The following is a 25,294-nucleotide window of genomic DNA, read 5'->3' as shown; positions in this document are numbered from 1 at the left end:
GCTTGCTGGTTCTTGTTGCACCATTGGTCGGTTTCTCACAGGCCTGGGGGCTGCGGGTGCAGTGCTTCTCCAGGCATCGGATATCTTCATCCTGGGCGTCGCAGGCAGGGGGGGTCCCCGGGATTCCCTCTGCAGGTGTGATCGTGGGGGTGCAGAGAGGTCAGCCCAGGGTGGACAAGTTGTCGGAGTTGCCTGTGGGTCCTCTCTGGATAGCTGTTTTCTCTGGACACGGGCCGGGCCCGTCGGGTACAGAGTCCCTTTAAAGATGGATATCTTTTCTTCTGGATGGGCAGAGCCGCTGCCCACAGGAGTTCTTGGTCCTCGGTGATGCAGGCAGTCCCCTAGAGGCTTTTCAGGGGTCGCTGGTCCTATAAAACGTATCACTTTTTGGTTGCAGGATCTTTGAAGCAGGAGACATGCTGGTAGGGCTGGGTCCAAGTCAGTTGTCGCTTCATTTTCTTCTCTGCAGGGTTTTCAGCTCGGCAGTCCTTCTTCTTCTTGTGGGGTCATCAGGAATCTGAAAAGCTGGGTTCTAGTCGCCCCTAAATACTAAATTTATGGGTGTGTTAGGGTTAGAGGGCAGTAGCCAATGGCTACATCCTCCTTGTGCCCACTCCCTCAGGGGAGGGGAGCACATCCCTATCCCTATTGGTCCTAATCCTCCAAAGCAAGATGGAGGATTTCTCAAGGAGGGGGTCACTTCCGCTCTGGTCACCTTAGGGGTAGACTTGGCTGAGGGGGTGTCTCCTCCTTGTTTTTCTCATTATCCCTCCGGACTTGTCGCCAAAAGTGGGGGCTCGCCCGGGGGGTGGGCATCTCCACTAGCTGGAGTGTCACAGGCATTGTAACACCAGGCTTGAGCCTTTGAGGCTCACCGCCAGGTGTTACAGTTCCTGCAGGGGGAGGTGTGAAGCTCCTCCACCGAGGACAGGCTTTGTTTCTGACCACAGAGTGCACAAAGGCACTCACCCCATGTGGTCAGAAACTCGTCTGGAAGTGGCAGGCTGTCACAGACCGGTCAGCCTTCCACTAGCAATTGGGCTAACCTACAGAGGGCATCTCTAAGATGCCCTCTGTGTGCATTTTTCAAGTAATCCCACACTGGCATCAGTGTGGGTTAATTGTGCTGAGAAGTGTGTTACGAAACTTCCCAGTATTCAGTGTAGCCATTATGGTGCTGTAGAGCTCGTAATGACAAACTCCCAGACCATATACTCAATATGGCTACCATGCACTTACAATGTCTAAGAATTTACTTAGACACTGTAAGGGCATAGTGCTCATGCAGCTGTGCCCTCACCATGACTTACCTATGCCACAGGCAGTGGTTTGTGGGCATGGTACTCCGAGGAGAGTGCCATGTACCAGCACACCCAAGCTGCAAACCAGTATGCATGCGCTGAGTGAGGGGTCCCTGAGGGTGGCATAATACATGCTGCAGCCCTTAGGGACCTTCCCTGGCCACAGGGCCCTTGGTACCAGGGTTGCCTTTTACAACGGACTTAACTGTGTGCCAGGGCTGTGCCAATTGTGGAAACAAAGGTACAGTTTTAGGGAAAGAACACTGGTGCTGGGGCCTGGTTAGCAGGGTCCCAGCACACTTCAAATCAAAAGCTGGCATCAGCACTACGTAAAAAGTGGGAGGTGACCATGCCAACAGTGGCATTTTCTTACACTGTTTAAAAAAAACTTTCTCTGTGGGAAAAACATATTTTTTTCATGCGACTTGCACCAAAATCATACATGCAATAAAATAAAATACATAGCAGGTAACGTGTGTTACATGTTCCCGTATTTCCTTGCATCTCGTTGTCCTGGTGAAATTTACAACCCAATCAGCCTTATCCCCATTTCAACCTGCATCTCTCTCTCTCTTTTTTTCTCTCTCTCTGTCTCTCTCTCTTTCTCTCACTCCCTTTCTCTCTGTCTCTCTCTATCTCTTTCTCTCCCCCTTTCTTATTATCCCCCTTCTTTCTATGCAGGGTGCATTTGTGTAGCTCCATGCAAGTTCTTGGTGTGAAGGTAGGCAGCCTGAACCAAACTGCACTAACCTGTTGCCAGCACAGTGGCAAGTTACAAGCCTTACCACATGGGTGGTATTTCTGGACCTTGCAAGCCCTTTTCACAGCGGTTATGAAGACAGGATCAGCAACAAAACATAATCAAGATTCTTTTAGCCTTGCCTGCTTTCTGCAGTTTGCACTTATTGTCGTAGTTTCTCAGCAGCAGCATTGGCACCCATGGAATAGGAGTTGGGGATACACCTTGGTGAGAGTAGCAACTGGTGGGGAAAGGCCCATGGCTAAAATGGTGATGAGGGGCTACAGCAGACAAATGTAGCTACCAAGAACATATCGAGATCTGGCTGATTTGAACAAAGTGTGATGTTAAAGCAGAGAATTGTGCAAGACGGTGAAAGGGTGGAAATAGTAAACTCATGGTTAGGCCCAGGTACTATTTAAATGAAACTGATCTAATTCATTTTATTTTGGGAATTTAGTCTTATGCTAGCTATGTGAAATTCCAGAAATTACGACATTATGCCACATTGTGTAGTTATGTCGCTGTAACAACGCAAATAGAACATAAGTGGGTGCTACTTACAGCAGTTGTGTTGTTTGTGCTAAATGTGTCCAAATTTGAAGTAAGGATGCATTTAGAATTGACACTAGGATTAAAATATAGCAGTAAACGACAGGTTCACATCTTGTGTAATTTCACGTAGTTTTCTAGAGATGTTACGTAATGGCACAAACGCAAGTGACATGAATTTTGCACACCCCTATTCATGGAGTAGTTCACGGTGCTATCCCAGCTGGTAGCTTTTCTCTCCACTCTTGTGAGCAGTCCGAGCACAGGTGGTGATGAAAGGGCTCTTTGGAGAGAGATTGAAAAGTTGAAAGTAACTTGAATAAGGCATAGAGGCAATATGCATCTTGAAAGGTTGCAAATGGGCATTTGTGATGCTAAGATTGACAGCAGGCGGTTTCCTGACAAAATGAATGGGTACGATTTTGTGTTTGACATTCAGCACATACAGCAATATTTTGGATTTTTGATATATGTCTTGTTTATAAAAGTGTGCTGCTATAGAGCACTGTAATTAATGGATGTTAATACAATCCCCAACCCAATTAACTTTTAAATCAATGAAAGTATGATGCATTTTCATGTCAGGTCAACCAAGATTGAAAGAGGTTACACAATGACCTCGGTGATGTTCCCCAAACTTACTGATCTCCTTTATTGGACAAGTATCTCCTTTGCAGCTCAATCAGGAAGATATATTTGGCACACCGCGAAACGTGTTGGTTCCTTTTTGTAGCTGCAGATCTTGCAAAAAATGCAAACACAAGAACTTCCCAACCTGACCCTGACTCATGCTGAGGCAAAGTTGAAAACCTCTGCATGTCCCCTTTAGAAAGCTAGTTGACTGACTTTTAGAATTTCATACTGAAGGAGTCAACTCCACATGTAACAACATCCCACATATATAAGAAAGAAAAGAAGGCACTGCCTGAGTGGGAAAAGAAAGGAAACATATTTCAAAGGTCTTATTCACAAGGAAATATATATTTCACTTGAGATCCAGAGAGAAGCACAAAACACTGGGGCAGTTTTTGGAATTGTTCCTGCCCTTTAGTTCTCTACAAAGCAACACTTAGTATTACACAAGAGGATAAAGCTTCTGAAAATGCAGGCTCACCACATAACGCTTCTCTTTAATTGAAACCCAGTGGTGATGTGACCTTTAGTTTATTCTTTTGTGCAAAGCTTTTATCCTCATCTGGGATGTGCAAGGTTGGATTCTAATGAGTGGGTCAGAAATAGCTTGAATCTGAGCTTGCATTCAGTCCTACAAGTCAGGTCCATCAAATCCCCCTATGTGCTGAGAACCCTTATCTCGGTCCAGCTAATTCAATCTGGGATGGAGGTCACAAGTGTTAAATAATCTGCCTGAAAGTGTGAATTTTAGGGAGATGAAGCCAGACTTTGGCAGATCCCTGTTTATATGTGAGTAATGAAACCAATACCATGAGACTGCTGGGTAGCTTACTACATTGAGGGGGTCATTTTGAGCTCGTGGATGGAAAACTCCATCCACAAAACTCCTGACAAGGTGCCCACTGCCTAAGCAGCATCCTCCCCGCCGGAGTTATTAAGGATTTCCAGTTAGGGCGGCGGGAGGAAATCTAAGTTCCCGCCTGCTGGCCTAGAGGGAACCAGGATACATCATTGTTTCCACCTTGTAATCAAGTCGGCAGGAATGCTGTAGCCAGCAGTGTGCACCAGCACCCTCGCAATGATCACTGTTTGCTTTGCAGACAGTGAATATTGCGATGGTGCTGGGCAGGGGGGCTGCCCTGCCCATGCCAAGTGCTTGGGCAGTGTGCAGGGACCCCACTATGGCCCCCTGCACCTGTTCTCTGCCAGCTGTTTTTATGGTGGTGTTACCACCATGAAAAGGCTGGCGTAGAACGAGTTTGTAATCCCCAGGGCAGCGCTGCTTGCAGATTAAGATCTCAGCCACCGCCAGACCGCCTGGGTCCAAGATCCTGGCGAAGATGGCGGTTCCTTGGCGGAACACCAGGGCTGATATGTAAAACCACCACACTCGTAATGAGGCCCTTTATGTAACCATATACTGAAGGGGGTTGAGAAATGTGTCATCTTAAAATAACAAAATGATGGAAAAGGGAAATAAAAGGTTGGAAGAATTATCCTAAAATGTTGCCTCTATACAATTGTTACTCACTGAGACTGAGAATAACCTCACTCCTATCCACTGTCAAGGCACAGGACGGGCTTGAATCAATGATTTCTAAGCAAAATAAGGTGATAATGTGATTGTGTTGAAGGGTGTTTGTGGGCTCCTGTGGGAGTATGCAAGGCAGCACACTGTGCGGTGTGATAAGTAATGGATGTTATTTTAAGGTATAGCTTGGTCTTGGGTTTTGTTGTCGATCTACATCATATGATGCGAAAATTGAGAAAGCTATAGTTTGTGAATGTGTGATCAAGGCCAATCTGACCAGTTACAAAAAAGATTGTATTGTAATCGATAGGTGTGAACATCTATCAGCTACAAAGTCTTCATTTTTCAAGACAGAATACAAGAGAAAACAAAAGTAGCCATAATAAAGTACCAACCTGCTTTCCATTACTAGTTCAGGTTAAGGAGTGGGGACTTTCACAATAGGTAGAAGTGCTGAGAATCTCAAGGTAGTTTAAGACTGTAGCGCCCACATCTCTGGACCTTCCCGTTCTCATATATTCCATGGGCAAGCCTCCTTATTTGCTAGTAGTTTCAAGACTTGTTTTTCAAAGAAATAAGATCTTAACTGTGAATTATTTCCTGCAACGCACAGTACTGAAATCATTTTGCAGGCTTCTTCGTTCCCGAAACAAATAAATTGGTTAAATCGATGGTTAACACAGTGCTGGCCCCGGAGAATTAAGCTGCACGCCTGCCACGCTCATTCTTGCAGGGCCACCCTTAATGCCAGCATCTACCAATGAATCCTTCCCAGTGTGTGAAAGCAGAACCCTCTCAGCAAAATGTTACACTGACCGACGCAGCACTTTATTTTCTTTCTTCATATATCTCTTGTTAAACCTACTCTATACTTTTAATGGACTACAAAAGAAAAGCACATTTTAGGATATGTTTTTAATGTACTTACAATGCACATTGCGTTTAAAATGTGACATAATAATGCACGTTGTTGCATAAACACGTTAGCATATTTGTAAAAACATTGACAGACATGTCTACTCTCTTAGGCAAACAATGAATGATTAATGGATGGCGGTTGAATGATCTGTCTAAAGAATACCAAAATCAATCTATAAATCATGTAACACAAAAATACATAATGTATAGCAAATGTAATATGTGCCCTTTTTGGAAGTGAGGTAAGATAGAAAACACAAGGCCACACATATTTCACAGTTACCTGTTATGTATTGTAAGAAATAAGGTTACTGGATGAGGTGGGTAAACACTAGTCAAGCAGCAACCACAATTCTTGTCAGTGTGAAACACAAGCAAACCCTAAATTAACCTGTGCTTAACCCTCTGGTAGCTTGGCACAAAAACAGTGAGGCTTAACTCAGAGGCAATGTGTAAAGTTTTTTTGTGCAGCACTTCAAACAGTAATAAAGTGAAAACCCAACACAAGAAAAAAACCTCACCAATTTAGAAAAATAAGAATATATTTTAACAAGTTATTTGACCCCCAAAATGACAACAATCCAACTAGTAGAACCAAATGAAATTTTGAAGATTTAGATAAAAATAATGCTTAAATGCAGAATGCTCCAACTGCGGTAAGCTGGGGCCATATTGCACAAAATGAGTGCCTGCTTTGGGCACCCACAAGGCACTTAGGTATTACAGAATTACAGATGTTTTTTTCAGCCCTGTTCTGTAATACTGACCGTGCTGGCACATATGTGTGCCAGCGCTATTGTGAGAGGGCGTTCACATTTGCATGGGGGCCCATTCAAATGAGGGAATCTCTTTGCCTCTATGTCTGTGTCGTAAGATTTAAACGGACACACAGACAACGATGCCATCAGGGAGCTCCACAAAAGATTGCACACTATCAGTGAGCTCCAGAGGGCAGCTCTCAGGAGAGGGGCAAAATGGGGCACTACTGGCCCCCTCAAACATCCTCCTGGAAGCAGTTTCAGCAACTCACTGCACCTAACTGCAAGGGGGTCTCTCTAACCTCTTGAAAGTGTAGGTGGGTTGACACCTGTACAGAGGAACACTGAGAAGCTGCTCTGTATTTTACTTGACTGCGCTAACCCTGGGGCAGCTTGAGTTTGTGGCTGCCCTGAGGGCATCAAATTCACCATAATTGGATGCTCTTTCCTTGTTTGTGTCCAGCACACCTTTTGAAAGGCCCTGTGAGTAATACACCCCCTAGTCACACTGGAAAGAGGCAAAGTTACAAGTTCAAGACGACTACAATGGAGTGCTGGCCAAATATAGAAATCGAGTTAGACCTGTTGAACAAAATACTTTAAATCTTGGTTGCAGTGCATTGTGAGGTTCACTGTTGAAGATGCATGATGTAGCAGTGGTTCTGAGGAGCTGCGGGACTGCGATGTGAGGTCCTGCATCAAGCATGCATCACGGAGCTGCAGTTCGGAGGCATTGCGAGGTCATGCCTCGGGGATGCATCGTGCAGTGATGGTTCCGATGTGGAGCTGTGATGCGATGCGTTGTGTTGTGTCGGTTCTGACAGGGCCACAGTTAGACTGGCAGAGAAACTTTTAGCCCACTTCCAGGGGTCCATGACTGGGATGACACAACTTAGGGGGTTAGGGTTCTCAGCAGTGTTCAGGGTAGTTGGGGCCTTTCCTGTCCCTGAGGTTGCGATCAGGAGGCCAGTCAAATAGCCCTTAGAGTCACCTTGGTGGTCTTGGGTTCAAGATGGAGTTCCAGTCATTCTCACTCAGGCAGCAGGGCAACAGTCATTATTTTAGAACAACAGCACAGCATTCCTTCCTCTGAATATTCCACAGGCTCAGATATGTACTGAAGAGTGGGCCTGATGGTCCAATATTTATACCTGGTGGCAACTTTGAAGTAGGAGAAACTTCTGGAGTTTCTCCCTACAGCAGTGTCTGGAGTTTCCTTCATCCCTGCCCTGGCCCCAGCTAGTCTGGGGCACAAAAGCCTAGTGTGAGTGTGCTTAGGGAGAGTCATTGTGAGTGTGCTCAGGGAGAGTCATTGTGAGTGTGCTCAGGGAGAGTCATTGTGAGTGTGCTCAGGGAGAGTCATTGTGAGTGTGCTCAGAGAGAGTCATTGTGAGTGTGCTCAGGGAGAGTCATTGTGAGTGTGCTCAGGGAGAGTCATTGTGAGTGTGCTCAGGGAGAGTCATTGTGAGTGTGCTCAGGGAGAGTCATTGTGAGTGTGCTCAGGGAGAGTCATTGTGAGTGTGCTCAGGGAGAGTCATTGTGAGTGTGCTCAGAGAGAGTCATTGTGAGTGTGCTCAGAGAGAGTCATTGTGAGTGTGCTCAGGGAGAGTCATTGTGAGTGTGCTCAGGGAGAGTCATTGTGAGTGTGCTCAGGGAGAGTCATTGTGAGTGTGCTCAGGGAGAGTCTTAGTGATGTGCAGTTTGGTAGGCGACAGCTCAGTCCTCCTATCAAGTCAGTCATGGCCAATCCTGTCAACCACCTATTACTCCTTTTTCTCACTGTTTGGAAGAAATACACAAAGACCAACTGCCAATTACACCTAGTCGTGTGACCCAGGATACAGGCTGCAGACACCAAAGTGTTAGGACATGAAAATGCTAACTTTCTAAAAGTGTCTTTTTCAGAATTGTGACTTAAAACTCGAATTTACCATTAAAGAGTGTTTTAAAATACAATTCTTTAGATACCAAACTCCATAATTCTACCTGCTAAAAATAGAAAGTTATCACTTAATAAATGTAATAAGGTAACCCACTGGTATCTAAGAGAGTGCTAAGTCTTGAGGTAGTGAAAAATGAAGTAAAGAGTGATGCTTTTCACTATCAGGACACATAAAAGTTAAAAGTGCATTTTCCACTTTTTAAATGCACTGCACCCTGCCCTATGGACTGTTTAGAGCCTACCCTAGGGGATACTTATATGTATTAAACAGGAAAGCATAGGCTTGCCAAAAGGTTTATTTCATCAGGTCGACATGGCAGTTTAAAACTACACACACAGACTGCAATGGCAGGCATGAGACTTCTTTAAAAGTCTACTTAAGTGGCAGAACAAGAGTGCTGCAGGCCATCTAGTAGGATTTAACTTACAGGGCCAGGGTACATATAGAACCACTTTACTAGGGACTTGCAAGCAAATATGCCATTTGTGTGTAAGTCAATTTCACAATGTTTAAGGGAGAGAACACAAGCACTTTAGCACTGTTAAGTAGTGGTAAAGTGTGCAGAGTCCTAAGGCCAACAAAAACGAAGAATTGAAGGCAAAAAGTTGGGGATAAACCACAGCAACATGACCATAGGAAGGAAAATGTTTTTGGTTTGCTAATAACTTTGGAGAGGTTTGTCTAATCTTCACTAAACCTTCTAAAAATGTTCATGCACCTCAGCTCCTTCATGGAAAGTTTTGGGATGAGCAATCATGCGAGGGGTTGAAAATTAATGTAGGTTCCCAAAAACTCAACTTCCCCTTGCCATTTTCCATAGGAAAATTTAACTGGAGTATAGTTAATACTACTAAACAGAATATCACAAAATTTGGCAAAAAACTAGAGTATAATCCAGAAAATGAGCTTTTTGTGATTTAGTATAAATCTGTTCAGTAGTTTTTTTCAGAAATTAAGGTTCAAAATATTCGTATATTTGGATAGTTGGTGTTAGAAATGGGGTCTCTAGTTGGCAGAGGTATACACCCTTGCCCAAGTAGAGACCACAATCCTAGTCAGGGTAAGTCACACACAGTCCAAATTATCTTGTGCATACCCTCTGGTGTATTGGCACTGAGCAGTCAGGCTTAATTTAGGAAGCAATGTGTAAAGCATCTGTGCAATAAATCAAGCAATACCACAGTGAGAACACTACAAAAAGACACAACACAGGTTTAGAAAAATATAAGATATTTATCGGGGAGCCAGGCTGCGTCGTTCCGGTTCAGTGATGCAGTGATTTTCTCACCGCTGGGCAGGCTGTGTGTCGATTCCGGCAGGCAGGAAGGAGTTTCTTTGCAGGGATGAAGTCTTTTGGGCCCTGAGACTTCAGGAACAGGAGGCAAGCTCAAGCCAAACCCTTGGAGAGCAATTCTCAGCCGAGCCAGAGGCCAGCAAGGCAGCAGTCCTTTACAGCAAAGCAGTCCAGGTGAGACCTTTGGGCAGATAGGCAGCTTCTCTTGGCAGGTTGCAGGTTCTGGTGCAGAGTGTCTGTCCCAAGGAGTGTCTAGTTTGGTGGGGTCAGGGACCCGGTTTATTTACCCAAATGTGCAGTTGAAGTGAGGGAGACTTCAAAGAGTGGTTTTGAAGTGCACAAGTTCTCCTTCAGCACAACCCTGTCTGCCAGGGTCCCAGTAGGAGGTTAGGCAGTCCTTTGTGTGAGGGCAGGCTACTGTCCTTTGAAATGTAAGTGTCAGGCCATCCACCCTTCCAGCCCAGAAAGACCCATTCCGTATGCAAATGTGTGCAGGTGTGACTGAGCATCCTGTGTTTGTGGTTGTCTAGGTCAAAATGCACAAGGGAGCTGTCAACCAGCCCAGCCCAGACGTTGCCTGGAGACAGGCTGTAAGTCACAGAAGGATTTAAATGCAGAGAAATGCTCACTTTCTAAAAGTAGCATTTTTAAAATAGTAATATAAAATCCAACCTCACCAGGCAGCAGGATTTTGCATTACCATTCTGCCCATACTAAATATGACCCATTTACCCCTTTCTAATCAGAATCTACCACTCAAACAGTGTATGAGGGTAGCCCTAATGTTAGCCTATGAAAGGAGCAGGCCTCTCAGCAGTGGAAAACAAATTTAGGAGTTTTCCACTACCAGGACATATAAAACACACAGATATATGTCCTGCCTTTTACCTACACAGCACCCTGCCCTCTGGGTTACCTAGGACCAACCTTAGGGGTGCCTTATATGTAGAAATGTGAGTTTAAGGCCTGGCAAGTACTTTTAAATGCCAAGTCGAAGGGGCAATTAAACTGCACACCCAGTCCTTGCAATGGCAGGCCTCAGACATGGTTAAGTAACTACTTATGTGGGTGGCACAACTAGTGCTGCAGGCCCACTAGTAGCATTCAGTCTACAGGCCCTGGGCACATGTAGTGCGCTTTACTAGGGACTTACAAGTAGATCATATATGCCATTTGGGTATGAACCAATGTTACAGTGTTTTAAGGGAGAGAGCATATGCCCTGTAGCACTGGTTAGCAGTGATAAAGTGCGCAGAGTCCAAAAACCATCAAAAGAATTGTGTCAAAAAGTGGAGGGAGGCAGGCAAAAAGTTGGGGCTGACCACCATAAGCAGTCAGGTTCAACAGTTGGGTTTGCAGGTAGCTTGTGAGAGTCCCGCAATCATGCAACTTCAAAGAATAGAATGATATGATTGGTTCAGAGGGATTTTCTTCTCTTCTGTGGTCTCGCTCCCACTGAGCTCCCACTGAAACAAGAGGCTGCCGCAAGCTCCCATGGGAGCTCATGCTGTGATTGACATGCTGCATCATGAGGAGAAATGTTGCAGCTGCCATTGCAGAATGTGAAACACAATGCTTTTGATTTTCATATTACAACATTCATTACATGTTCTATACCATTGTTGGTAACAACACTGACAAACAAAACTGCATCATTGATGGAAACACTGTGCATGGTGGGTGCATGAGTTATAGTTACTTGAAATATCTATAACTGATTAATTTTAGTGTAATTTTAGTTTAAAATATTATGTTTACGTAACATTTTCACCTAACTATAGAGTCACTTTAACCTTTTCACTTTATATAAATATATATACACACACACACACTGTTAGCTGCACTTTGAAGAAAGCACATTTTTTATGCTAACTCTTCCAAAATAAACACATTGGGATTCTACTTACATTTATGACAACCTCTCAAAGGCAATATTGGACCATATTACACAGTTACCTATTATTTCTCTCTCTCTCTCAGCCTATTCAATCTGGAGGTACCCTGCTGCATACATGTAACCCCTTTCATCCTAGTCTAGGTTTAACAATTAATAAAACACATTAAAAACGCCATGGCATAAACCATATCTGCAGACTTGCGGAATGCAACGTGCTATTATTACCATTATTGATGACAATAATAATAATTGTAATAATATTATTAACAATAATAAGATAGAATTTTTGATGGATAACTGTGAATAAAGGGGGTATTTTTCACTAAGGAGATTCTGAGTGACATCAAATAGATGAGAGCGAAGCTCAAGTTGTCTATGATGTCACTCAGCTTCCAGAGATGAAAAGCGTTCCTGGTACTCACATTTTATATAATCTAGAATGTTGTATATGTCTCATCAAATCATCAGTCCTCGGCCTCCAACATGTACGAAAGGACAGATGAGTATTGGGTAAAATTGAAGATAAATGCTAAAGAAATAACCACTGTAAGAAATGGGGTTTTTGGTTGGCAGTCAGGTTACCCCCTGTCCAAGCATAAACCCTCACTCTAATCAGGGTAAGTCACACACAATCCAAGATTATCCTGTGCCCACCCTCTGGTAGCTTGGCACGAGCAGTCAGGCTTAACTTAGAAGGCAATGTGTAAAGCATTTGTGCAATAAATCATACAATACCGTAATATAACACCACAAAAATACACCACACAGTGCTTTAGAAAAATATATAATATTTATCTGGGTATTTGCAGGTCAAAACGATCAAAGATTCAATATGAATTTGTAAAGATATCACTGAAAAGTGATATAAAGTGTCTAAAGTCTTTAAAAAGCAAACAAAGTCTCTTTCAAGCACAAAGTACCTGGTTTCTGGTGGAAAATCCCCGCAAAGGACCGCAGAAGAAGAGATACGTGGAAAAATGGTGTGTGCGTCAATTTCTCCCCAGCACACACGGACTTGCGTCGTTATTTTTCACGCGGGGAAGTCTCTTTCTATGGATCGCGTGGATTACCAGATGTCCCGGGTCTGTGCGTGGATTCTCCTGCTTGTTTTCCGGCTGCGCGTCGTTCTGCGGGGCTGCGCGTGGAAGTTTCGCTTTCACGGCAGGCGTCGCGTCGATTTCTCCTCTGGAGGTCGGGCGGCGTTGTCCTTGCGAGGCCGTGCGTCGAAGTTCCGGTCGTCCCGGAGGCGTCGCGTCGATCAGCATCAGTGTGCGGCGTTTTTCTCGCCGCAGAACAAGCTGTGCGTCGAAAATTTCGCCGCACTAAGAGTCCAAATGAAAAAGAGAAGTCTTTTTGGTCCTGAGTCTTCAGGGAACAGGAGGCAAGCTCTATCCAAGCCCTTGGAGAGCACTTTCACAGCCAGACAAGAGTACAGCAAGGCAGCAGGGCGCAGCAAGGCAGCAGTCCTTTGTAGAAAGCAGTCAGGTGAGTCCTTTAGGCAGCCAGGCAGTTCTTCTTGGCAGGATGCAGGTTCTGGTTCAGGTTTCTTCTCCAGCAAGTGTCTGATGAGGTAGGGCAGAGGCCCTGTTTTATACTAAGTTGTGCCTTTGAAGTGGGGGGTGACTTCAAAGAGTGCCTAAGAAATGCACCAAGCCCCCTTTCAGTTCAATCCTGTCTGCCAGGGTCCCAGTAGGGTGTGTGGCAGACCTTTGTGTGAGAGCAGGCCCTCCACCCTCCCAGCCCAGGAAGACCCATTCAAAATGCAGATGTATGCCAGTGAGGCTGAGTGCCCTGTGTTTGGGGTGTGTCTGAGTGAATGCACAAGGAGCTGTCAACTAAACCTAGCCAGACGTGGATTGAAGGGCACAGAAAGATTTAAGTGCAAAGAAATGCTCACTTTCTAAAAGTGGCATTTCTAGAATAGTAATATTAAATCCGGCTTCACCAGTCAGCAGGATTTTGTATTACCATTCTGACCATACTAAATATGACCTTCCTGCTCTGTTCAGATCAGCAGCTGCCACCTCAACAATGTATGAGGGCAGCCCCAATGTTAGCCTATGAAGGGAGCAGGCCTCACAGTAGTGTAAAAACGAATTTAGGAGTTTTACACTACCAGAACATATAACTACACAGGTACATGTCCTGCCTTTTACCCACACAGCACCCTGCTCTAGGGGTTACCTAGGGCGCACATTAGGGGTGACTTATATGTAGAAAAAGGGGAGTTCTAGGCTTGGCAAGTACTTTTAAATGCCAAGTCGCAGTGGCAGTGAAACTGCACACACAGGTCTTGCAATAGCAGGCCTGAGACAAGGATAAGAGGCTACGGCAGTGGGTGGCACAACCAGTGCTGCAGGCCCACTAGCAGCATTTAATCTACAGGCCCTAGGCACATACAGTGCACTCTACTAGGGACTTATAAGTAAATTAAATAGCCAATCATGGATAAACCAATCAATAGTACAATTTACACAGAGAGCATATGCACTTTAGCACTGGTTAGCAGTGGTAAAGTGCCCAGAGGTCAAAAGCCAACAACAACAGGTCAGAAAAAATAGGAGGAAGGAGGCAAAAAGTTTGGGGATGACCCTATCAAAATGCCAGGTCCAACAACCACCCACCACTCCACATGTACCCCCCACCAAATTATAAATAAATACTTGGCCTCCTCCCACTTACCCTACCATCCTCCGAGAAAACCCTTCCCTTCCATTTCCAAATACTGGAAAATATTTCTCCTCTAAGCACAATTCTGTAGGGACTCACACTGACAGGGGAAAAGGCAGCTGGTGCAGGATTATCACTGCCCACATTCTACCACTTAATTTGGGTCTCTGGAGACATAGAAAGGGTAGGAGAAGATTGGTGAGACTGCCATCCGCTATTCCACCTACGCAAGATGGTCTCTGGAGACTGGGGCAAGTCGGTGGGACAAAAGGAAAGGAAGCACTTTCCCCAGTGGCATCACAACAGTGATTAACAACTATGATTAACCACTATTGTGATGTCACTACAATGAATAACTATATTCCATTCTAGGTATTCACGATAAATGTTTGCTTTGGATGCCATATACAAGAAGGAGGATGAGGAGAATAGGAGGAGTAGCGTTGGAATTACTTTCATAAGTCCCATGTAGTCGCATTGTGTGAACATTTGTCTCATGAATTTTACAAACAGGATTTGTACCAAATGATTAAACGGTGTGAGCAATATTCTCTTTTGCTTAATCACTCATCTACTGGTATTATTAACTCCTGTATCCTAACAGATAATATTGCTTACCTCCTTGCATATAATAGGCCTCCTTTATCCTAACAGATAATACAGCTTTCACTCCCTGAATACAATTGTTTTTTTTCTAAAGTATGATTTCACAGGGCCTAATAATGTAGTCATTTGCACTTCCCAGGAACAATGATTTCTCTTTTATATGACTTTTGCAAATACATTGAGAAGCTGGAAGGTTTCTGAGAAATGTACTCCTTTCATATGTCCTTTAGAGAATACAAAAAATATGTATTTTCAAAGATGAACCAGGACTTGCAATTCTATAGCCTTGACTATTCCCACAAACAGACCTGATGAGTTAGACATTCATTCAAAATAGCTAGACCAACCTCAACCATAAATCATCTCCTAGCGTTTAGCACACTGCCTATTATCGATCTGGTCAAAACTGACTATTAAACATCTAGATCAGTACACCACTAGAATATTGAGTTTTAAATATCAAACTGCCAATATATTGTGATCTAAATATTGATATCCAAAATAGGTGAAGAGAAACTCCTGCACAGAGCACCCTAAAACACCAGCGACGCTCTAAATTTGCTCACCTCAAATGTCTGTTTTACTGGCAAAGTTTTAAGCCTATAATTAGCACAGTGCCATCCATGAGGAGCTGAAAAATGCCAAAGGGCCCGATTTAAAGTTTGGTAGATAGTTACACCATCCCGAACATGAAGGATATTCCAGAAGCCAAATTACAATGTCCAAAGGATATAATGGAATGCGTGATACTGTGGACGGGTATCCGTCACATTTCAAGCTCATCCACTAAACTCTAAATTAGGTCCAAAGTCTTTTGCCATTGATACAGCAAAGTCTTTAAGCACGGGATTAACTAGTGCCACCCATGCCCAAATGTAAGATCACAAACGCCTTTTGCCACTCCAGGAGCATTATTACAGTTTTAGATTGGTGAAATACTATCCAAGCCAATCTCAAATGAATAAAAGCAACCAATGGCGTGTTTCATTGTCATTGCAGCTCTTCAGAGAGGCTTAGTTTATCTAGATCCAGGAGATAACCCCTACAAGTCGAAACTATATCCCTTCAGCCAACCCACCCTGTGAATAGCTGAAGGCAATGCCTGGCATGGGGTTGGGTGGTTTGGCCAGGCCCTGCAGATAATCCCCACTGCACACAACCAAAGGCCCAGCATGGTGCAGATTTAGGTGGTTATAGGGGCACAACTTGTAGTTACCTTCGGGTGCAAATTATAGTTACTTGAGATAGCCATAACTATAACTGCTGAATTTCTATGGTTTTGTGTGAATAAATAATAATTATATATATGTGCATTTGCCATCTTTCTCTCCCCCATTTCGAGAAGGAGCAGAATTACGAGCCACTCCAACCATTTGTTATTCCAATGTATATATATATATATCTTACCTATGTCCACTTTACGTCACAATTCCCGCTACTTAGGCTACTATATATATGTATCAGAATATTTTTGAACTCCGTATGCTGAGATACAACCCTACACACGACCCATTACCACTTACTCGCCCAGAATATAGACCTACAAAAATATACCTCCAGCAATGATTCTTAGCATTCTTTCTGCATTCCTGTTGTGCCACTTTGACACTCCTAAACTCCAAATGCCTCTATGCTTCTGATGCCCTAGAGCTGCTTGTGAAGGGCACTGGCCTAACCCATGTGGCGTGTGTCACGATGTAAATACAATAAAATAAACTAATAAATATGTAAAGTCTTATCTGACAAGGTTTTCTTCTTATTTCAATCTCTGTTTTCTCTGTAGGTATGTCAAAGGATACCCTCCCAACTCACCTTACATTGGAAGCTCTCCTACACTGTGTCACCTGCTGCCTACAAAAGCTCCCCCTTGCTGTCTACGGCTTGATCAGGTACAATATTCTGTTCCTTTCCAGAGCAGATGGGCTTGTTATATGTGCAGCTGCACTGTCACTTGGTGTGTTTTGTTCATCTCCATACCACCTCTTAATGTAATAACACCCAGATGATGTCCTGATTGTTGTATTTCTGATTCTTTCTCCTAGAATGTACATGACTTGAAGATGCATAGTCTGTATTGAATGGTTGAATGGGACACTAAGGAAAAACAAACTGAGAATCCCTTTTCCGACAAACTATTGTCCAAAGTCTTTAAAATTAATAGCATTTACCAGGATGCCAAAAATTCTCTAATGTCTTTTGGATGTGACAAGTTCTCTCAATCTTTTTTTTCATTGAGATCCCAACAAGTCTCTGTTCTTTTGTTTTTGTTGAAGGGATACCCTCCTCTGAGCAACAGTATTACGTTTGTTTCCACTACTCGCTTTTTCACATATGTGGGCTTCTTCTTTTGGTTCTCCCCCTCCTTCCACAAAACAAAACCCATCTCCCCTTTGTCAACTCTCTCCCGCCTCTTCCTTTTCTTCTACTTCCTTTTTTTCCTTTCAGGCGTGTGCCCCCGAGATCTTTCTCACTTGCCACCTGGTTGGCTTTCTACTCGTCTGGTCCTTTGTTCTTCCCTTCCTATCCCTCTCCGCTTCCTTCCTGCTGTGCTCTGTAATTTTTCCCCTTTTTAGTTCTGGAAATGGACAGCGTTAGCTGTCTGAAAGACCTTATGTCATCAGTTCTTTAGAAGAGTTCAGTAAGGTGAAGTACAGAAGGAGAGTCGGGGCAAGGTCAACCCTTTTGAGCCATTGGCTTTAATGTATTCTTCATGGTTTCCTAGTGCTTGGATGGATGGTTCAAACGCAGTGTTGGCATTCTGTGGGTGGTTACATTGTCCCATTTGTGTTCCAACTATGTTTTGAATATGGGACATTGTGTCCTTTGTTTAATTGCAGATGTGACATGGCAGCTGAATCCAGTGTGTTTTAGATGCATTTACTTTTTGAGCATGACAGCTCTCTAATTGCTGATTTTATTTAAGGAGTAGGTTCTGTTTGGATGCTTTAGCCTGAATGACAGTCCTATTCAGGAATTCCTATTGGATGTTCATGTGTTTTAATTTGCAGTCTTGGTAACAAGTTGTTGGAATAACTTTTTTGGTTTACTAAGCAAGGATGAGTGAGCACTTAGGCTTCCTTCAAAAGTCAACAAAAATATTGCGGGATTGCCATTTGACAAAGTAGAGATGTTCACACAGGCTTTCTTGAAAATGCAACAAAAAACTTCCCTTCTTTCTATGAACTATGCGGGACTAGACGATGTGCATTGAGCCCACATCCTGTGTCTAGGCCCGCATAGTTCAAGATTCAATTATCCAAAGAGATTATTTAGGATTGCTTTGTTAGATATTGTCTATGTGGTTGAGTTGTATCAACCTTTGTATAGTATTTGTTTTTTTATTATTTTGTATTTTTTGTATTAATAAATATTTGGCTATTTAAAAATATTCTTTCTTGTATAGGTATATGTTGCTAAAAGAACTGACACCTGTGTTGAGAATGCAAGAATACTATTCTAGGAATTCTGTGCATCTCATATTGCTTTTCACATAAACATTTTTTTTTTAATTGTGTGCTCCGCTAGTTCTTTTTCTGTTCATTTTACTGGCTTTCCTGTATAGGAATTCTGGGATGCACATTATGGCAACAATGTGCTTTCGTGTCTGAGCACCATGAGCTATTGTAATATTTAAGGATTACTATGGGAATGTGCATTGATGTTTTTCTTAGTGTTGCCAGAAATTTCCTTATATTCTTCTTCCACTTTTGCCAGCCAGTCACTGTAGAAATCATAAGATTCAAACCCTTAAATATTATACATTTCATATTTTGATTCTTATTTATTTTTATTGGGTTTGTGCTATTGTTTACTTTTAGTCAAAGCATACAACTATTAATTTGCCTCTGACCCAGGATTGGATACCAGGCCTGTGTGTTTTCTATGTTTTTTGTTTTTGTCACTTTGACCAGATGGGACTTTTTGTCAGGACTAACCTTCATCAACATTACATCAGCAATTTGGTAGTCATCAAATACACAACAACTATATTGTGGATTTGAGTGATGCTTATGAGATGTGGTGCCTTTTCATATGCTAAGTTATGCAATTAGTTCACTCCTTTCTTCTATTAAAATTTAAAACACATTATTAATAAACATTTTGAAAGTATAGAAGAATATCATTTGTACCATGGCATTTGTAATGCATCTGTGCAGTAGACACTGCATGTGCCCATGAGTTCCTCTGTTCCATGCAGGTGCAGAGTGATTAAAATAACAACAATGCGTAAAACAAAAAGTTATTTGTACAAAATACGGAATCAGTTTTTAATTTGTAAAATAATACGTTCCAGGCCCCAAGACATTTCTCAGGAGGCCACTACTACTACCCCCCCTTTTTGTCCCTGCCAGCACTGCTAAATACTGGTACCAGCAACACCTACTTGCCATAACAGTACTTCATATGTGACTATTTAGACAATACTAGGTGACCCAAAGCTACACGAATGGTGTGAGCACCTTGGTGTAATTATTTTTTATGTGTTTATTGAATTGCTAAGCACATTGCTTATGTGCATTTTTAACAATAGACTGCCACTGCCACCATGTGGTAGCCTGTCATAAATATGTGCCTGTGTTACGAAATAAGTGTGGTGCCGAGCACCAGCAAGCACCAGCAAAAATTAAGCAATGATCAGAATGATGGACAGAACTTTGCAGATATATGTGAAAAATGTTTTGTGAAATGAACTATGTGGCCCTATTTTTTTCAAAATATTTTGGAGGAAAATTCAACTTTTACCAAACCTCTCAGTAGAGAGTTTGATTGGATCTCTTTGCTCAGAAGGTCAGTGAAATGAAATCAAAGTGTTAATGACACATTACTTTGAAAGAACACGTTGGCTAGCCACTGTAAGCACTTGAACCGTTAAAATCTGCCTTTTGCTCCAATTGGTTTGTATCAATAAATAAACAGATTTTTTGAGCATTTGAACCTTAGATGCAATCTGTTTTTTACTCAACTGAATGCAATCAATGAATAGCATAAACCAGATATCTAACCGGTGTATGACTTAACATTAACTTGAGTACCACTGCCTCATACAAAATGCGAGATATTATAACAAGGATGTTACTAGGCCTTCCATTGGATGAAATCCGTACTTCACAGGAATAATGTCATACCCGGGAAATAACATAATCCATGTTTTTTCAGCAAATACATTGCTTTAAAAACGCCCTAATTATTAACATATGCTGTAATTGATTTTCAGAGTAATTATGGCAGCTCAAGAATGTTGGAATTGAAGTGCATTATACATGCACTACTAAAACACATTGCATCCTAACGAAACGTTAGCGACATTTGATGCTAATGTGGCATTAGATGCCCAAATATCCGGCTGCACCATATTTACAAAAGTGGCGCAATGCATGCTAGCTGGGCCGAAAAAATGTCACAAGGAAATTTAAGAGATTTCCTTGCGCCATTTTTCTCAGCACTTTTAATGCCTGCTCAGAGCAGGCGTTAAAAGGGGGCATGCCATTGAATAGAAATTGGCCCCTCTGTAGGAATTGCGCCAACATTTTGGCAGTACTCCTGCAGAGAACATCAATAGCGTCAAAATAAACGTAGCTATTGTCCCCTACGCTGCGCCATGGTGCGCGGTATTTTAAATACCCGCACACATGGTGGTGGTAGGGGGGCGCTAAGGGGCACAAGGAAAGTGACGCTGCACTGGATGCAGTGCTACTTGTCTTAAATCAACCACTAAGAGCTTTGTTTAGGATTTGGCAGAGTGGAGGGAATGCATAAAACTGATACTCCTGTCCTCAAAGCCTGCAGTTACCCTGCTCTATTTAGTCAAACGAATCTCTGGGTTACCTTCAGCGGACCCTCTGATGAGTCACCTGTGATAACCTCTAACCCAGCCGTCCGTTTTCCATAGAACTGCTGGTCACAGTGATGGTTGTCCCTCCCTATTGTGGACAGGACTACTGTTAATCCTTTTCCATGACGGAAAATATTAACCAGCCCCACATGCAGGAAAAAGGCTCCCTGCGCACGGGACAATTACTTTTAGTTCAAATGAAACAAACTACCACTTTGGAACTTTGTGTTTTACTGAAAAAATGCAGCGATAGCTGAAGACGGGAGGGAATCTCTACATAAGGTGGACGGCCTTTTTAAAATAAAATGGGGAAAATAGCTTTCTATTGAGTGCATGTTTTTTTTCCTAAAATGGAATCGATTACAGGTCTGCTGTGCTAAGATCACAACAGGCAAAATTGTTAGAAAAGCGCCTTTTTCACCACAGTTCCTCCAATTTGCTAAGTGGTGGGCAATATTTCTTATTTTTATGCTTTCTCCCTATTTGCAGTTTGTGGGTGTGGGGGGAAAATGTGAATCTTATGGGTGAATCTGGAAAGTCATACATTTCTGAGTATATATAATTCCGAATTCAGCAACAAAAGAAGTAGTTTGTGTAGATTGCTATTGTGTTTCCCAAAGAAACTGATCAGTGAAGCGGAAAAAAGTGAATATGAGTAGGAAACAACAGAAATAGGTCATTATTGTGCTTTAACCGTGTGTCACTTTGTAAGGGGAAATCAAATGATGGGAAAAAAGCAATTCAAAGATATCTATGTATTTGTAAAAAGTACTTAAAAATCAGTTTTCAGGAAAAGAGTTTATTTGGACCACTCTAAATTTGGGGTTTCCTGTAATATCTGGCGATTTTGAGAGTGTTTTACAAAAGGTGTTTTTGTGCACACTAACTTACATTAGGAAGCCAAAAATGGAAATAAATAAAATAGATAATGACAAATATTATACTGTTCTAAAAATGGTACCCCATATGTATTCATGGGTGTATCACACAGGACATGAAAAGCCTCACTATGGAAGCATCAAGATTTTTTATTTGAATTTGCATTAATAAATGGAATGGTGGGTGTTTAAGCCCTGGCACCCAGAGAAACCTGTCAACACCAGACATTCTGAAAATTGGGCACCTGTAGCACAGGGGTAGTGGGGAGATCCCACTACTTTTCTTACATGGCATGCCCTGTAGACGGCAAACTTGTGTAAGAGGGCCTATTGCTCAGGACAAGAAAGGCCCCAAAATGCAACATAGAAGCATCCAGATTTTTCTTTTGAATGTCAATCATTCTGGTGATGGTGAATAGTTGGGTCTGGGTTGGTCAGCACCCAAGGAAATCTACCAGCCCCAGACATTAATGAAATCTATATACACGGGGGAGTCAAGGGTAATGTTGCTTGTATGGATCCCTCTTCTTTTTGGTAACCAGTATGGACTGCAAATGTCAAGCTTTGGCATATATCACAGAAGTACCTCATATTTGTATTTCTTTGAGGAAAACTTCCAGAATCTGGTAGGATCAACAACATTTCTACCATCCGGTCTTCCCACACTTCTCCAATAAAAATGATACTCCACTTGTGTGGGTGGGCCTATCGCCAGGGACAGAAAAAGCTGCACAATGCCACGTGGAAGTATCCAAAGATGTCCTTCAAATTTCAGTTATTCCGGGATGTGTGTAGCTGTGGCAGTTGGGGCTGGAATCAGCTGGCACACACAAAAACCTAATAAACCCAGACATTCTTAAATTCTAAAGACACGAGGGTGATTTGTGTGGATCCCAGTATGTTTTACTATACAGAACACTTGCAAACGTCATAACTATGCCTAGAATTGTTGAAATTCCTTTCACTGCCTATAGGTGTTGCAGTATTTGAGCCTAGGGTTGGCTGGCACCTATAGAATCCTAACAACCCTGGATTTTTCTGAAAACTAGATACCAATAGAAATCTAGTGTGGTGTGTTCTTTGTGGATTTTAGTACATTTTTCCCCAGAGTGCCCGGTGAATGTAATATCAAAATCAATCAAATTTGCTCATACTTTCCATGAGGTTAGCTGCAGTAGTGGGCCAAGGTCGAACATCACCTAACCTCCCAACCCCAGACAATTCTGAAAACACGACACTCAGCATTCAGGCCCAGATTTTTACTTTATGACGCAAAACTGCCTTTGTGCAGTTTCGCATCCAAATGGATAGCGCCGGCTTGCGCCATTCCGGGACCCCAGCCAGGCGCCAATTTTATGGAATGGCGCAATCTGGCTCAAAGGGTGGGCTAGCGTCATGGAAAATGACATTAGCTGGGTGGGGGTGGTGGTATGGAAGAAGGGGATTTTGCACCAAAAAATGACATTAGGCTGGTTAGAGTAAAAAAAAAAATGACTCTAACCAGCCTAGTGTCATTTCTTGACACAAAACCATCCATACCACATAACTCCTGTCTTATAAAAGACAGGAGTCATGCCCACCACCCCAATGGCCAGCAGAGGGGACAATGGTCCCCTGGGCATGGCCATTGCACCTAGTGCCATGTAGGGGGGGCCCATTTCAGGGCCCTCAATAGCACTTTGAAAACTAAATAAAAATAAATATACTTACCTCTACTTACCCTACTCACCTGGGATGGGGTCCCCCATCGTGTGGTGTCCCTCTGGTGTGGGTGGGGGTGTTCCTGAGGCTTGGGGAGGGCACCTGTGTTCTCTTTCCAAGGTGTTTGACCATGGAAATGGGTCCACAGGTCCCCTAATGCCTGCCCTGACCCAGGCATTAAATAATGGCGCTAAGCAGGCTTAGTGCCATTATTTAGGCCCGCCTTCCTCCTGTGCACCTTTTTTGCACGGGACGATAAATAAGGCGCTAGGGCCTTAGAGTCATTTTTTGGATGGGAACGCCCACCCTGCATCTCATTGACCCAAGGTGGGTTCACGCATTCAAAAAATGACTTTAACTCCAATATTTTGATGTTAGACTAGTCTAGTGTCAAAATATATATATGGAGTTAAGTTTGCGCTGAATTAGTGTAAAAAAATGACACTAATTCAGCGCAGAGTATAAATCTGGGCCTCAGTGTTCAAAATGGTGAGGCTTGTGTGAATCCCACCACATTCCCCTACCTGCAATGCTCTATTAATTTCACACTACGGGTGAAAAAACTCAATTTACTCAGACAGAACAGAAAATGGCAACAGCAAAAGTTCTTCTTTCCTGCATTTCCATACTTCTCCTGATGAAATCAGTACCAACACTTGTCTGTTGGCTTATCAAACCAGACGGGAACCTGTCAAAAGTTGGACTGTGTGTCTATGTGCTCTACTCACTTTCAGTTTCGATCTGTTCCTATCAAATCAATTAGGCCCACCCACACATTTGAGATAAGGTTCTTCTAAGAAGACATGGGAATACAGAATGATTAAAGTTGTGACAATGGCTTGAAATGTCTGAGACTTCTGTTTCATAAATATGTGGAAATTGTGTTTCAAAACCATTCTTTGACTTTAGCAGGTCATTCATGTTGGGCAACAAGCCATACTGGGTTACTTGCATGCCTCACTACCCTGGCTTTTCCTGGTTGGCAAGTTTTCTGGATGCTGGCTAATCATTGGCCCAAACATTGGAGCTCTCTGCCATGGAAACATAGATGATTGTTGTTGTGTTTTACTGCATAATTAAGATATTCCTTGGGCATTCTTGATATGACAGTGTCATGGGATCCACGCAAGTTGCACCAGGCTTGATTTTGGTCTTTTGTTTCTAGGTTCTCCTAGTAGGAAATCAGATTATTGGTTGAGTGGGGTATGAACTAAAAAAGTGACTAAATCAACTTGTGCTTAACCCTTTGGTAGCTTGGCACACAAGCAGTCCGGTTTAACTTGGAGGCAAAGTGTAAAGTATTTATGCAGTACAAAATAGTAATAAAGCCAAGAAAACACAAGACTATAAAACCCCCCAAACCAATTTAGGAAAGTAGAGTAAATGTTTATAAATAAAATGGCACCATCCTGACAAAAATCGCATTGGAGAAACCAGAGATATTCAGTTTCAAAGTTTTAGGTAGATTTAGCACCTAAAAGCACAAAACGCCATTTGGGGTCATCTGGTCATGCGAGTCCGGGGGAAAGTCACAATTTCAGACTGACCTCAATGGAGCTCAGGCCGGATACAGGGACCAGATTAGTCACACTCAAAAAGTTATCTTCTCAAAGTCCGGCACGAGTTCCATGAGGAGCAGAGAAGTTGTCACCGATAGTCGTCGCTGTAGCTCGAAGAGAAATTCAAGCGACTTGGGCTGCCATTGCAGTTGTGTAAGGAGCCAGTAGGTCATCACGGATGATTGTTGCTGGAGCTTCGCATTGGCAGTCACTGCGGGCTGTCATTGTTAGTGTATTGTGCATATTTTGCATTGCTGATTGGCGCTGGCAGTCTTTATAGTGCAAAGAGTTGGGTTCACTGAACCTTGCGTTAGTGGTTGTTGCAAGTGTCAGAGTCCAAACAGAATTTCACTTTTCTTTTCAGAGGATCTCGACTGATGCCAGCCAAGGGACTGGGACCTGGGGAGGCACCTCTGGGGATGAGGAAGTCACTCCAACATAGGTCAGCAGAACTCAGACAGGTGCAGTTGCAGGGCCAGGC

The 25,294-nt window shown here is 42.9% G+C and overlaps 1 protein-coding gene across 5 annotated transcripts in view; it reads left to right on the top strand.

Annotated features, from left to right (window-relative positions):
• Positions 1-25,294, top strand: part of KCNT1 (potassium sodium-activated channel subfamily T member 1) — a 1,355,573-nt gene that overhangs the window by 1,200,284 nt on the left and 129,995 nt on the right. For all 5 annotated transcript variants that reach the window (XM_069241642.1, XM_069241641.1, XM_069241643.1 and 2 more), the window contains exon 20: positions 16,626-16,731. In XM_069241642.1, coding sequence (XP_069097743.1) covers positions 16,626-16,731 — 106 coding nt within the window. The remainder of the gene's footprint in view (positions 1-16,625; positions 16,732-25,294) is intronic.

Source organism: Pleurodeles waltl, chromosome 6, assembly GCF_031143425.1.
Source record: "Pleurodeles waltl isolate 20211129_DDA chromosome 6, aPleWal1.hap1.20221129, whole genome shotgun sequence".
Lineage (NCBI taxonomy): Eukaryota > Metazoa > Chordata > Amphibia > Caudata > Salamandridae > Pleurodeles > Pleurodeles waltl.
This window is presented reverse-complemented; position numbering and strand designations above follow the sequence as displayed.